The sequence below is a fragment of the Onychomys torridus genome, chromosome X (genome assembly GCF_903995425.1).
Source record: "Onychomys torridus chromosome X, mOncTor1.1, whole genome shotgun sequence".
Lineage (NCBI taxonomy): Eukaryota > Metazoa > Chordata > Mammalia > Rodentia > Cricetidae > Onychomys > Onychomys torridus.
Window position 1 is genome coordinate 17,880,189 of NC_050466.1, and position 15,910 is coordinate 17,896,098.

Here is a 15,910-nt window from a genome sequence, read left to right on the forward strand (position 1 = left end):
CTGAGTTAGAGGAAGGAAGTCACTAGAACTATATCTGCTGGTTTGTCTCCTCCTACCTCAGGCTCCTGTGTTTCAGGCACAGACTCCAAAGGTGTGACTATTGGTTCAGAGGCCACTTCCCAATGTTCCTAGTGTAACATCCTGTGGTAGTTTGAATGTAATTGGCCCTCACAATTTCATAAGAGTGTGGCACTGTTATGAGATGTGGCCTTGTTGGAGTAGCTGAGGTCTTGTTGGAGGAAATGTGTCATTGTGGAGGTGGGCTTTGAAGTCTTATATATATGTTCAAGTTATGTCCAGTGTTTCAGTTCACTTCCTGTTGCCTACAGGTCAAGACGTAGGACTCTCAACTCCCTCTCCAGCACCATATCTGCTGCATGCTACTATGTCCTGCCATGATGAAAACAGACTAAACCTCTGAAACTGTAAGCAAGCCACCCCAATCAAATGCTTTCATGGTCATGGTCTCTCTTCATAGCAATAGAACACTAACTAAGACACATCCCCAGCTCCAAAGGGTGGAGAAGAGCAAAACCTAGCATAGCTCTGCCAAACAGTCTTCTCCTACCTATACGACATCCAGACAGGGGATGTAGCTCAACAGTAGTTTTCAACTAGCATGCATGAGGCCTGGCTTCAGTCTCTGACACTGTAACAAAGAAGAACTGAGGATGTAGCTTAGTGGCAGAGCATTCGCCTAGCATGCATGAGGCCCTGAGTTCTATCTTCAGCACCACAAAAGAATGAAAAGGAAAGAAATCCAGCTCCTGTGAGTGGGGCTTTGCTGTGCCTTGAATAACACCAGCCTTTGTATGTGAGGTGGACAACGTTCATTTTTACTGTTTGGCAACACCGTCTCCCAAGGCTGCCTGGAACTCATGATCCTCTCACCTCAGTTGCGCTGCACCTGCCAGTACTGGACTTACAGATGGCTGCCACCCTTCTCGGGTGCCCATTCTCCTTTATTTGCTCAAGGATTGGAAAGAATTTACAGAGAAACTGCCAGCTGTGGCCCAGTTTACAGCCACAGACTCAGGCCCCAAACTTCTGCATACTATAATGTCATAGGGCTCATGTGACCTACTGAACTGACAAGAGCAGCATGATATGTGTGAGACAGACCACAGAAAGAATTGTCATGAGTATATGCAGTAGATATCTGATTCTTTAAAATTATGAAACAATCATATATATATATATATATATACACACACACACACACATATATATACACATATATATACATATATATATACATATATATATATATATATATATACACATATATATATGAGTACATGAAATAGGTATGTGCAATTTGAAGAAATTAAAATTTTTTAAATATCTCCACAACCTAAGTTAATGTTACTAGTACCTTGGAAGCCCCTGCTGGCTTCTTTTTGATCTCATGCCCATTTCTCAATTCCCTACATCCTCTGGCAATGAAACTTAGGCATTATCCTGACTTTGGGGTTTAGCATTCATTTGTGTATTTTTATAATTTTAATTTATTTAGTGTGAGGGTGTGTGGGGGTGTATGTGTGCACTCATGTGGGTGCTGATGTTTGTGTGAAGGTCAGATGACAACTTTTAGAAGTTAGCTCTGTCCTCCACTGTGGGGTCTCTGGAGATCAAACTCAGGCCATTAGACTTAGAGGAAAATGCCTTTACCTTGCCCCCACAAGCCATCTCACTGGTCCCATTTTTTGAGATTTATCTTTATTTTTATTCGTGTGTGTGTGTGTGTGTGTGTGTGTGTGTGTGTGTGTGTGTGTGTGTGTAGGGTGTCTGCAGAGGGCAGAAGAGGGTTCTGATTCCCCAGAGCTGGAGTTAGAGGCGGAAGTGAGTCTCATGGCATGGGTCCTGGGAATGGAGTTCAGGTCCTCTCTAAGAGTAACAGATGCTCTCTACCTCTGAGCCATTATTCCAGTTCCAGCTCTTGTTGTTTTTTTCAAAATAGTTTCATCACTTATCACTCATGCATGCATTTATAAAAAATACATATCATGTTATTTTAGCCTACTTTTGGAATTCATATAAATAGAAGCCTATCATATGCATTCTTGTATGATTTTAATCAGCTCAGCATTGTGTTTCTGAGATCCATTCACACAAATGTAACTGCAATTCATTCATTTTCATTGCTGTCTAAGATCCTATTATATGACCATTTCACAAATTACCCAGTCTATTTTTATGGACACCTCATTGTAATAATTTATCATTATGAATAGCATTGCTGTGAACATTCTTGTGCCTCTCCTAACAACATACTCACTCATATAGTCCTTTCTATGTTGTGCCAAGTCCATTCATCTTTTGTTGTTTGGCGGGGGGGCGGGCAGGGCGGGTGAGGAGATATAAGGGTGTACTTTCTCCATTAGAGACAAAAGAAGTCTGCTCATATCATAGAATCCAGGCACAGGGCCAGAGCTTGCTGCTAGTGACCCCTATGGCTGTCTGAGACTCAAACTGAGTAGCCGAGGCTGAGACAAGCTAGGAACTTGTCATATCATGGCAGGGGGCAGCAGATACACAAAGAAGGGGCTCTCTGAGTGTGGCCTATCTTCAGGAGACTCACCCTGCACAGTCCCCCAAGGATACTGTCGCGCCCTCATCATCTTGTTGCCGATCTTCACTTCTTCTGTGCTGCCAACAACGGCAAACGGCAGGTGGGCCTAGAACAGAGGCAAACAAGCACTCAGAACTCCAAACGAAAGATATTGAACACCCCACAATGTAACTGCTGCTCATCTCCAGGCCTTCCTTTGGGTCTCCCCCTGCGATGTCACTCACTGCCTCAGCACGGAGAAGTGTTTATTAAGCACCAGAGCTCCACAGCCATGCAGGGATGAGACCTAGTTCTTGTCTCTCTGTTCTGGATAACAATTGCATGGTTGAAAACATAGGGAACAGAGCAGAAACACATGCAGATACATGACCTAGCAACCTAAATTCACCAGTCACAGTTGCTGGGGGTAGGTTTATGAGCATCAGAAGGGGTTGGGCACAGAATCTGGCATCACTGCTCTGTTTCTAGAGTTTGAGAGCACAGTCTAAAACCATTGAGCTGGACTGTCCTTGCTCTTGCCCACCCTAGACAAGAGCTCACACTAACCCCATGAGCCTAGAGGGCAAATCACCAAATCTTCATCCACAAGCTCAGATGGTGCACAATAAGGGCCATAAAGAAGTAGAAGACACTTCCTCGAGCCTTGGGAGCGTGCATTCTTATTGATAAAGCCTAAATTACATACTGAAAATTCTGTTAGATAATACGTGAAGAAGGGCAAATAGTAAGTACCTCATAAATATTCCTTGAATAGAGGATGCCAGAGCTATCAGAGGAGAGAAGAGGATGAAAGGGAAAGTTCAAGCAGGGTCATGAGCTTGGTGCTTGCAGGGGAGATGAGGGGCAGTGAATGCAAAGGGCTAGACTGAGGGAGGAGGTGAGAACGAAAACCATGTTGTGTCATCATCTGCTTGCATCCTGGGCTCTCAGCTTTGAGAGATGGAGGAGGACTGTGTGTGAAGTGGGAGGCACTTCTCTGGGCTCAAGAAGAAAGAAAAAACACAAGAAGAAAATAAAGGCATAGGAAATGCCAGTCTTCACTTGGGCCTGTTATTTTTATCATCAAGGGACACTGTCAGAATGACAGGGTCACTAACTTCCCCTCTTCCTCAAACTGCTGTCATTTGATTCCTCTAGCTCCCTGACTAGTCTCAAATACACAGCCCCCACCAAACTGAATTCCAAGGCCTCATAAAACCTCCCACAGCACACTCCTATGTAACTGGCATCAAAGATGGTTCTAGAAAGTACAGACAAACAGATCATTTCCAAGGGCCAGAAATATAAACCTTATATATTATCAGAGGGAGCCATGCATGTCCTAAACTCCCATGCTAGGTCTTCCCAGTAAGTAGTGAGGCCACCACATTTTGACTGCCAGCCTTCCCAAGCCACCAAGGATGGTCTACATCCGGTGTCCTGGCTAAACAGCATCTGCTAAAAGTCAAGCTCTGACCATGCTGTTCTTGAAAGACACATGGCTATGACAACCAGAATGGAATCAAGCAAGATAGTGAGGAGTTTTAACTTTCAATCATACTACCAGGTCCTACTCACGATATCCACCCCCCAATGGAGGCCAGACTTTCTTCCATTTTTTCAGGTCCCTGCATGAGGCTGACAGGTGATGTTTCATGTACATGGCCCCAGGGAGGAGACTTTTTTTTTTTTTTTTTTTTTTTTTTGCCAGAGCTGAGGACCAAACCTAGGGCCTTGCGCTCTACCACTGAGCTAAATCCCCAACCCCTGGAGGAGACTCTTGATAGTTGCAAGACAAGGTCCCTGCTGACACATGATGAGCCAATTAATAAGGGGACCCTGTGTGACTCTACTTAAACCTATGGTAAGTGACACCAAGATATGAGATCTCTCAGATGTAGAGTGCTATCACAATACATAGCTTGTCTTGGGAGTCTGGCCCCAGATTCACTACTTAGTCCATTTTGTACAGCTACAACAAAATCCCAGAGACTAAGTAATTTATAAAGATATAAATAGGCTTCTCATAGTTCTAGAGGCTGGAAAGCTAAGCTCAAAGTAGTAGCACATCTAGGTGTCTGATGAGGGTCTTATTACATCCTCCCATTGCAGAAGGTAGACAATCAAGCTTGCTAAATTCTATATAAAGTCTCTCTTAGAAAGGCCCTTAATCTCCTTAGTGAGGGAGCAGCCCTTATGGTCTAACTAACCACTAAAGGCCCAATCTCTCTTCTTTTGAAAAGAGGTTTATTTTTCATTGTGTACATGTATGTCTATATGTGGGTATGTGCATGTGAGTGCAGGTGCCTATACAGGCTAGAAGAAAGGGTTGGATTTTCTGGAGCTGGAGTTATAGGAGTTGTGAGTCATGCTACATGGGGCCTACGGTTCTCTGGTATATGCTCTTAACCTCTGAGCCATCTCTCCAGCCCCTCTCTTCTTTTTAAAAATCATTCCTAGGAATTGAACTCAGGGCTTTGCACATGTCAGGCACATGTTCAACCACTGATATATATATATCCCCAGCCTTCTTTTCTAGTTTTTATTTTGAAACAGGGTCTCACCAAGTTGCCCAGGCTTGTCCTGAACTCACTCTGTAGTCCAAGCAGATCTTGAACTTGTGATCCTCTTGCCACAGTCTTCAGGGTGGCTGAGATTATAGGTTTGCCTCACCAGGCCTTGCAAGGCTCCATCTCCAAATGCCATCACATGGGTAATACTTTCAAATCACTGCACTACTTTTCCAGTTTCATCCCTGGTCCATTGGAAAGTTGTTTGATGATCAAGTGTGATGACACGTGTTAGTCTTTGAAGAGCCGAAGAATGGTTTTTGCTTGTTTTTGTTCTTAGGTTGTGAAATACCATCAGGATCCTGTCTGGTGGAGTATACTAAGTGGCTTTGGTTTCTTCCCAGGGTGGACAGCGCCTACCAGTCATGAGGCTCGTTCTAGTTGCCCTCCTTTCAGGCTCCCACCAGTGGCCAAACAAGACTGTCACCTAACTCACTAAAGTATCATTGGTCATGGAGGTACATGGGAACAGTAGAGATACCATTGCTGGGTTGAGGGAAAGGACACACCTATGGGCCTCCCTATGATCCAATTTGCCAACCATGTGCTCTTATTGGGCACAAATACACTGTCTCTGTGGGAATCAAACCCAGTGCCTAACAAACAGCCCAATAACTGAGCTTAGTCATGTAACCGGGCCTATTCTTTAATCCCTGGCTACAGTTTGAGCTATTCTAAGAATAACATAAAATTTGTTGTATTTTTTTAGACAGGGTTTCATGTAGGTCAGGCTATCCTCTATCTCTCTGTGTTGCTGAGGATGACCTTAATCTTCTGATCCTCCTGCCTCTACCTCCCAAGTGTTGAGATTATCGGTATGTCATTATGCCAGACCAACAACACTGCATCTGAACAATAAGCTGGGCATAGTGACTCATTCCTAGAATGCCAGCAATTAGGAAGCTGAGGCAAGAAGGCTACAAGTTGAAGGACAGCCTGGACTACCTAGTGAGACCCTGTCTCAAAACAAGGAATTAATTTAAACAATGTGACAATTTTGAGATTTAAAGCCTACACAGCTTTGAGAGCAATCCCAGCATGGGTCGAAAACAGCATTTAGCAAACTCTCTCCCTCTCTCTCAACTCCCCCATCTCCTGCCCCGACAATCTGAAATAAGGTTTTCCAGAGCCACCCAAAAGTCAAAGGTGAGGCCGGGCATGCTCACTTATGAATATCTCTTACTTGAGAATAACAGGGCAGCTGCACAGTCTTCTCTAACTAGGTAAAAAAACTTTGGCTTCTCCTATTTCCCATGACAACAGGCTGTGCAGTGGACAGAGGCTAGGGATCTGGAACCACATCTAGAATGGAAAGGCCAGTACCCAATCTTCATAGCACCCAAGCACCCCCCTCCCCATCTCTGTTGATATCAGTGCATATCTCGTGGTTTCTCTGGAGACTTTGACACAGTCATAGTGGTGGCCCTTCTGTGTTTATTGTAGTGGTGACTCTTCCCTCCTGTTTCTCAGCTCGGCATCTAGAGCACAGAGGCTTCCCATACAGGCCCCTCTCACAGACATGTCCAGGTCCAGGCATCTTAGCTGTAAGGCAGCCCTTCTCTTTCCTTCCCATTCAAAAGAGCATGATGGAATGCAAGGTAGTGAATACTGAGCAATGCTACTTAGATGGATGACCCCGTACCCACCAGATTTAGCTTACTTTTCTTTTGGAGGCAGGGGATTGCTACATGTGGCCAAGGCCAGAATCAAAGAAGTGATCCTCCTGCCTCAGTGCTCAGATGGCAGGCATGCACTACCACAACTAGTTTTTAATTTAGTTGTTCCAAATGTGGCAGGGCCAACTAAGGGCTGTTCTGTCTAACGTATGGCTGGCAATGTCTTCACTGCCATAGCAGCGTGCTTGAGAATTGCTGCTTCACAACAATGGCAAATTTCCAACTCTGAGGTTCAATCTGCCTTAGGCTGAGCAGGAGGCCAGAGTTGTGCTGAGAACAGAGAAGGTGACTGACACTTCTAACCCATAATGTAGTGACATAGTTTGGTGGGACACCTTCATTTTGCAAACAAACTTATTCCTATTTGTTTGTAGTAAAGCAAACTATGAGGCTGAACACTGCTTGCTGACTCAGAGAATGAGTCTGGAAGCCATCTACAGGGACTGTAGTCCTGAGCTGACTAGATGCTTCCAGGCATCAGTGCAAGCGACACCCAAAAAGCACTTCCTGTTTTGCTACATGCTGGGCCCCTTTTCTAGTTTTCTCGTCATAACAGACCCTCCTTTCCATCAAAATGCCCTGACTTCTAAATAGGACAGTGCTATTTTGTTTTTTTAATTTTTGTCCATACCCACAGCAGGTCACAGAGAACACAACTCTACCTACCACATGACACACAGACGATCCAGACTTGTCAAGGCTGATGAAAGGCTTCTACCAATAAACCTATCTGGGGTGGGCCGTGCTGATGGGCAGGACCTCAGGTGAGACAATGACTCGCTACCTGGCTATGCTAATTTGTTGGCCAATTCACAGGAGGTGGCAGCTGATGTTGTAATGATGACTTAGAGGGCACCAGCAGCAGGAAAAGTTGGCTACAAATGGCTTTTTATGACAAGGCTTTCCTGAGTTTGGCTGTCCCCTGACATTATGTCATTAGGAAAAACTGATGCCTCTCAATAGAGCAAAAGAAATCTGTTCCTGAAGCAGAGACTTGCTGAAAGCTCTCAGCTGTCTCCTAGAAATCCCAACACTGAAGCTTTCACAGCAACAGCAGCAACACATTGTAAAGAAGCACCCTCAGCAGTCTTCATTACTCATTCCCCTCGTACAGGGAGGTGGGGGAGGAGAGAAAAGAGGACTCTTCTTGTAAATTCATTCACACTTAATAAGGCAAAGCATAACCCTGATACTTAAAAATAACATCACTGGGGCTGGAGAGATGGCTCAGTGGTTGAGAGCACTCTTGCAGAGGATCCGGATTTGACTCTGAACACCCACAAGGCAGCTAACAACCACCTGTAATCCAGTCCCAGGTGATCCCATGCCCTCTTCTGGCTTCCACTGGAGACTGTACACACATGGCACACTTACATACATGCAGGCAAAACACTCATATGCATAAAATAAAAATAAATAAAATAATTAAAAAAACACTGTGGTTGCCAGAATAGTGGAGGCTATTTCTTATTGTTCAGTTCATGACAACAGGACTTAATTCTTGGCCCATCCTTGTGCCTCTGAGGCCAACCAATTTTTTTTTCAGTCTTTTGCTGTGCCCAGGGATCCCCGGGGCAAGCTGGCCAGCTAGTCTATGAACTATTAGTGAGCTCTGGTTTCAGCAAGAGACCTTACCACAGTAAGTACAGTGGAGGGTGATTGAGGGAGACACCCTATGTCAACCTGTGGTCTCTACACACATATGAACATATACATGAACCAAAACTGAGGAGGACGAGAGTAGAAGAGGCCTGATTTCCCAATCCATACTAAGCCTTGGGCCAGCCTTTCCCTGGTTACCAATCTCTGTGTCATTGAGACTTCGCAGCAGCAGAAGTTAATTGGGTTCTGGATCCTCTGTCACCAATACCTGAGACTCGGGCAATCAAGAGCTACCACACGAAGATGGTTGATGAAGGCACTTCACTGCTGCTTGACCAAGACTGATCATAAGAACTCACGTCTAGGCAGTTGAACCCCATGCTCCCACTCACATTCATGGTTCCATTGATCTCGGCCACCGACTCATCATCCGTGGGGAACTGATAGATCTGGACTCCATTGCTCACAAGTTCGCTGGTGATTTTGATCTTGAACTTGGTCAGCTCACTCTTAGAAATGGCATCTGATTTGGCAATGATGGGAATGATATTAACCTAAGAAAAGGAGGAACAAAGTGGGATCAACAGTCATTAACTGTCGACTCACAACTACACAGTCTAGAGTTCCCACCAGCTCCCAGAGGGGATAGCTCAGCAAACAGGTCTGGCACTGCCCACCTTTAGCCATACAGCAATATAATAAACAATAATGAGGGCTTACTATGTGTTGACCACAGAACTAAGTACCCTATGAGTGGCTTAGCAAAATGAGTCCTAACTAACTTTCCCAGGTGTTGTTGCTAGTGTTTTACCAACGTGAAACTGAACCACACAGAGGTTAAATAACTTCCCTAAGGCCACAGGGCAGATAAGTATCAGAACTGAAATTCAAATCAAGCCGGGTGGTGGTGACGCACACCTTTAATCCCAGCACTTGGGAGGCAGAGGCAGGCGGATCTTTGTGAGTTCAAGGCCAGTCTGGTCTACAGAGTGAGATCCAGGAAAGGCATAAAGCTACACAGAGAAAGCCTGTCTTGAAAAACAAAAACAAAAACACACACACACACACAAATTCAAATCAAAGTCAGCCTTATTCCCAAAGCTATAGCAACTATGAGCTATCTATCAGGTCAGATCTAAGCTGATGAACTGTGTGATATCTTGGAATCAAGGTCACTGCTGGAGTGAATCAAAGAAGAAAGATGACAGGGAATCTGTGGTTGACAAGGTGACAGGTGGACATGTGTTGGTAACAGTAAGTTGTCCCAACCCGTCCAACCTAGGCTTGCCCCAGCCAGCTATAACATGGATCCACATGGGAGGTCAGAAAAAGGAAGCAGGGACAGAACTTGATGAAGAAGAGCATGTGGCTCTCTTACTTGCAGCAGCCAGTTAGGCCCAGAAGAGCCAGCATTACAGATTTGACATGAACCATATGCAGAAATGTCAGACAGGGGCTGGGGATGGCACACAGCTCAGCTGGTAGGATGCTAGCTTAGCATGGACAGAGGCCTCAGTTCCGCCTTCAGCTGCATCTGTAATCCCAGCACTGGAGAGGCGGAGGTGGGCAGATCAGTTCAAGGTCATCTTCAGCTACATAGTGGGTTTGAGGGTATCTTAAGCTACACCAGATCCTGTTTTATCCCCACCCCACCCCCTACAACTTGCAATGCCTGAGTCAAAGGATTTGTTTCTGAGTAAAGAAAGTAGGTGTGAATACCCAATTTCAGATAGCAAGAGAAAGGCCTAGTGCCACCCCAAAAGTTCAACTCACCTGAACCCTGATCCTTGAAATCCCTCCAGAAAGAGGGGGAGCTTTTATTGCCAAAGGCAAAGAAATCTGACATGTGCGAGGCTTTGGGAGACAGAGAATATTAAAGCTCAGGTTCCTGCAAAAAATGGAGTTGATCCTGCTTGCAGACCCCTTTGGGGTAGCATGAGTGCTGCTCAGACCCTGGACTCTGAAAGGAGAGCATGGGAGCTCTAGAACTGAAGAAGTCCCCTGAAGACTCATACCACATAGCTTAGGATGCCGGGCAAAGATCAGACCTTGTAGTTATCTCTCTTGAAGTCTTTGGGGTCAAGAGAGCAGAATCTTTGCCAAGATGGAACAGCAGGCAAATCGAAGTCTCCTTGTCATTTCTTTTTCTTTTCTTTTCTTTCTTTCTTTTTTCTTTTTCTTCTTTTCTTTTTTTTGCCAAGTCCTCATTAGTTCACATTAAACATAAGCCAAAAACTGTTTGCTTAAGGCAGCCCACCAAGCAGACTGACTGCCACATGGCTCACTGCTAGCCTATACAGGTCCATGCTGCGCATGAAGACATTTCAGGAGCAGCCTATTATTCATGAGCAGTGAGCTCATTGCTGCAAAAATGGAAAAACTGCTCTTATTCTGATTATAGCTGACATTCAGTTTTTATAGTGGCTATGCTACCAAATGACTGCATATAAATTAGAATTTTGTATACTAAAATAACTTGCAGTTAGAGCTAAAGGCAAATCTCAACTCTGTTATAAGTTGTCTGACCTTGAGCATGCTACTTGCCTTGTTGTCTCAGTGATCTCATATGAAAATGCAGCTAACAGTACCTAAATACACTAGATTATTATTATTGTTGTTGTTATTATTATTACAAGGACAAAATTGGGCCCAGTCTCTATTGCTGAAGACAACACTTACATATCTCATTGAACATGGAGAAGTTGAGCTGGTGCCTCCATAGAGCCTTCGCCTCCTGACTAGTGTTCGTGGGACTGGAATGCACTTTGCACACTTCCAAAGGAGAAAGGCTGCTACCCACCCAGCTACAAACCCTGCAAACTATAATGGTCCCCTGCCCATGTGATATGCTGGTGCGAGAGTGGCACACATGTTGTGAAAGCAACCAACCACTCTATGAGATGGAACTCATGCCTGACAATGCTAGAGCTGAGTGAGACTGCATGGGTCACAGGCCTATGGGAAAACTGAAAAGTACAGTTCTGCAAAAAGAACATTGCGATAAAATGACTCCTGACAACGTTCTGTTACACCCATAGATCAGTGCCTTGCTTAGCCATCATCAGAGAAACTTCTCGCAGTAGATGGGAACTAACACAGAGACCCACAATTGGACAGTGTGCTGAATGAGAGATTTTGGAGCACTCAGTCTTAAATGGTATGTCTTCATCAAACTCCTCCCCTCGTGGAACAGGAGGCAGAAAGACTGTAAGAAGCCAGGTGTGGTGGTACATGCCTTTAATCCCAGCACTCAGGAGGCAGAGCCAGGCAGATCTCTGTGAGTTCGAAGCCAGCCTAGTCTACAGAGTGAGTTCCAGGAAAGCTAGGGTTACATAGTGAAACCCTGTCTTGAAAATACAAAACAAGCCGGGCAGCAGTGGCACATACCTTTAATCCCAGCACTCAGGAGGCAGAGGCAGGAGGATCTTTGTGAGTTCCAGGCCAGCCTGGTCTACAGAGTGAGATCCAGGACAGGCACCAAAACTACACAGAAAAACCCTGTCTCAAGAAAACTACCACCCCCCCCACACACAAAAAAAGAACCAAAACAAAAAGATTTAAGAGCCAGAGCTGATGGAAGACACCAAGGAAATAGTGTCTTCTAGACAATGGGACTGCTACATATATGAACTCACAGAGACTGTAGCAGCATGCACAAGTTCAAGACAGACAGGATCCCATTGCTGAGAGATGGGAAGTAAATACAGGTTCCATCTCTAACCAAGAAGCTATCTGCAATTGATACCTACTTGCAAAGGAAAAATTAGTTTTTCCACAATGAAATGTCACTGAGTATATTAACACCCCATGCTCAGCATTAGATGGTCAATACAAAGTGAACTCAACAGTGTTTTAGTAGACTTTCTGTCTCACACTGCTTTGTTTCTACTTTATTTATTTATTTTTGTCTTATTGGTCTTGTACTTTATATTTAGTTTCTGTTTTCATGAAATTTCTTTTTGTGTGTGTTTTGGGGGCTTTTTGTTGTATTTGTTTTTCAACCAGAAAGAGAGAGAGAGAGAGAGAGAGAGAGAGAGAGAGAGAGAGAGAGAGAGAGAGAGAGAGAAGACATGAAGTTGGGTAGGTGGAGAGGTGGGGAGGATCTGGGAGGGGCTGGGGGAGGGGAAAAGCATGATCACAATATATTCTATGAAAAAAATTTTTGTTTCGTTTTTCGAGACAGAGTTTCTCTGTGTAGCTCTGCGCCTTTCCTGGAACTCGCTTTGGAGACCAGGCTGGCCTCGAACTCACAGAGATCCACCTGCCTCTGCCTTCCAAGTGCTGGGATTACAGGCGTGTGCGCCACCATTGCCCAGCTTGAAAAAGATTTTGATTAAAAATAACTAAAAATTTAAAAATTAGTTGGGGATTTAGCTCAGTGGTAGAGTGCTTGCCTAGCAAGTGCAAGGCCCTGGGTTCGATCCTCAGTTCGAAAAAGAAATTAAAAATTAAAACAAAATACAATAAAACATCTTTTGTTAAAAACAACAACAACAACAACAAAACCAACAAAACCCAGAGCCCAGTGGTTAAGCTCTTGCTGCACAAGCATGAGGAGCAGAGTTTGGATCCCCAGAACCTACAAACATTCAGCCTTCCCATAATTCACCCTCAGAAGGCAGATGTGGGATTCCCAGAGCAAGCAAGCTAGTTAGCAAGACTAGCCATGTCTTTGAATTCTGGTTTGGCTGAGAGATTCTGCCTCAATGAATAAGACAGAAGACCGATGATGGAGTAGGATTCTGACATCAACCTTCGGTCTCCACATAGCACCCATATGTGCATGCACATACACACATGTATACACACACATGCAAACATGCATATACACACATGACCAACACACACACACATATATACAAGGATGACATAACATTTATAAGTACATAGCGCCTGGCACATGCCAAATGCTAAGGAAGAAAAATTGTAGTGATTAGGCTTTTTAAAGAATCCAATGTTCAATTTGTTTTGCTTTGCTTTGCTTTGTTTTGTTTTGTTGCACATGGTTGGAGAGATAGTTCAGCCATTTAAAGCACTTGTTGCTCTTGCAGAAGACTTAGGTTTGCTTTCCAGCACCCACTTGACGGCTCACAACCATCCGCAACTCCAGTTCCAGGGAATCTGGCATCCTCTTCTGCACCAGGCCTGAAAGTGGTGCACAGATACACACACATGGAGGCAAAATACCCAAAAACATAAAATAAAATAAATCTAAAAAAAAAAAATTAAAGGAAAGAATAACACTTTCCATTGCCAAAACCAGCACCCTTAGACTTGAACAGCCATCTTGCTTGCGTTCATTCTATTTCCAAGACACCCAGGACAAATCCACCCCTCATACTAGAAGTCCAGATGGCAAAGCATATGATGCAAATGCAGGATCTGTTACATCATCCTTATGGAGGAAGGGCAGGAAGGATTGGGTTTGGATGCCACAAAACCTCTGCTGGACTCCCCCATTCCTTACATATTAGATCGGTAGGAGTCCAGCCTGCTCAGCCCCAGCTCCTGCCTCATACCTTACTATCCAGCTTCTTCATGGTTACTAGGTCCAGAGACTTAAGCGAGTGTCCTGTGGGGGCGATAAAGTACAAGCAGACATGGATTCGGGAGTCATGGCAGGTGTGCAGTACTCTTCGGATCTTCAGTTCCTCCTGCAGGTAGGCCTCAAACTGAGCATCTATGAATTCCACGATGGGCTTATAGCTAGAGAGGGGAGGAGAGAAATGGCATGAAGAGCTTGGTTTTTGACGTAGTCAGTCCCAGTTTGAAATGCAAAGTGCCCTCTGTAATTGGTCCTCCCACATCCTGTTGGACTTCTCTATGACTTCTCAGCGGGCTCTTATACTGACAGCTTTGGCAGCCTTCTTGGTCCACATAGGAACCCAATTTATTTCTTCACTGGGGAACGCCCATCAGTCTTTCCTCATCCCCATCCTACCCCCGCATACAGGACTCAATTTAATGCCTATCTCCTTCTTATGGCCTTCTCTACTTATGCTCAAAATTCCTTCTGTGACCCAGCAGTGTAAACAATTATACACAGGATTGGATTGTTTGCTGCTGCCTCACAGGACTCCATGCTCTCTTAGATTCACTGTGTCTTCCTGAAGGACAGGACCTGTGAGGGGAACGCCTCTCTCTTCCAGCAGGCCCCGAGGCAATGTGGAACCCACTGGTGGGATCTGTAGTTGGGCCCTCAGTAAGCCCATGGGATGTTTCTGCATCTCCCTACACCCTGCGCTGGAGCTGTGGACACAAGACCTCTCCGTGGCCACCCTGGGGGATTTCGTCACAATGCTGTGGGACCTTTGCTCATTCTTGCAGCAGTGAGTGAAGCATCCCAATTAACAACCTTGACAGTCACATTTTTTTCACTTCTCAGTAAGCATCTAGATAGAATTTAATAAAGATACCTCCCCCATTATCTACACAGGAACCCCAGCTCACTGAGAATCCATGGAAAGCTCTTCTAGGCAGTCTTCTTGACACAACAACACATGTATTTGTTTGTTTTTGAAACAGGGCCTCATTATAACCTTGGCTGGTCTGGAACTTGCTATGTAGACCAAGCTGGCCTCAAACTCAAAGAGATCTGCCTCTCTTTGCCTCCCCAGTGCCAGGATTAAAGGCGTGCACCACCATGTACAGCTCTATTTGTTTTTTGTTTTATTTTTTTTAAAGATTTATTTATTTATTATGTATACAGTGTTCTGCCTACATACATGCTTGCAGGCCAGAAGAGGGCGCCAGATCTCATTATGGATGGTTGTGAGCCACCATGTGGTTGCTGGGAATTGAACTCAGGACCCCAGTGCTCTTAACCGATGAGCCATCTCTCCAGCCCCTGTTTATTTTTGAGACAATGTCTTGCTACAAAGCTGTGGTGGTTTGAAAGAAAATGGTCCCCAAAGGGAATGGCACTATTAGGAGGTGTGCCTTTGTTGGAGTAGGCATGGTCTTGGGGAGAAAGTGTGTCACTGTGGAGGCAGATTTTGAGGTCTCATATATGCTCAAGCCATGCCTAGTGAGACAGAGTAATTCCTGTTGCCTATGAGTCAAGGTGTAAGAACTCAGCTCCTTCTCCAGCACCATGTCTGCCTGCATGCTGCCTTGCTTCCAACCATAACAATAGACTGAACCTCTGAAATGTAAGCTGCCCCACAATGAAATGTTTTCCCTTACAAGAGTTGTCATGGCAGTGCTGTCTCTTCACATAGAAACCCTAACTAAGACAATAGCCTACGCTGGTAGAATTCATGTGGCTCAGACTGGCCTCAAACTCATGAACCTTCTACCTCAGCTTCCTGTGTACTAGAATTACATATGTGTACCACCACACCTGGCTAAACAAGCCCTCCTAAAGAATAGTGAGTGGAAGGTCTATAGGCAGTTAGTAGTTGCTAAGGGAAGGAGAGATATTTTCTTCATTAGTATAGCCATTGATGAATTCCCCACGTATCTGTAACTAATCCCTTATCCATGTTCCTATAAGTAACCCTTATTAAACG

General features: G+C 44.7%; 1 protein-coding gene across 2 annotated transcripts in view; it reads right to left on the bottom strand.

Moving 5' to 3' along the window:
• Nucleotides 1-15,910, bottom strand: part of Septin6 (septin 6) — a 74,438-nt gene that overhangs the window by 18,443 nt on the left and 40,085 nt on the right. For both annotated transcript variants that reach the window (XM_036174581.1, XM_036174580.1), the window contains exons 4-6: nucleotides 13,919-14,105; nucleotides 8,792-8,953; nucleotides 2,582-2,678 (exon numbers count right to left, since the gene is read on the bottom strand). In XM_036174581.1, the coding sequence (XP_036030474.1) occupies nucleotides 2,582-2,678; nucleotides 8,792-8,953; nucleotides 13,919-14,105 (446 nt within the window). The remainder of the gene's footprint in view (nucleotides 1-2,581; nucleotides 2,679-8,791; nucleotides 8,954-13,918; nucleotides 14,106-15,910) is intronic.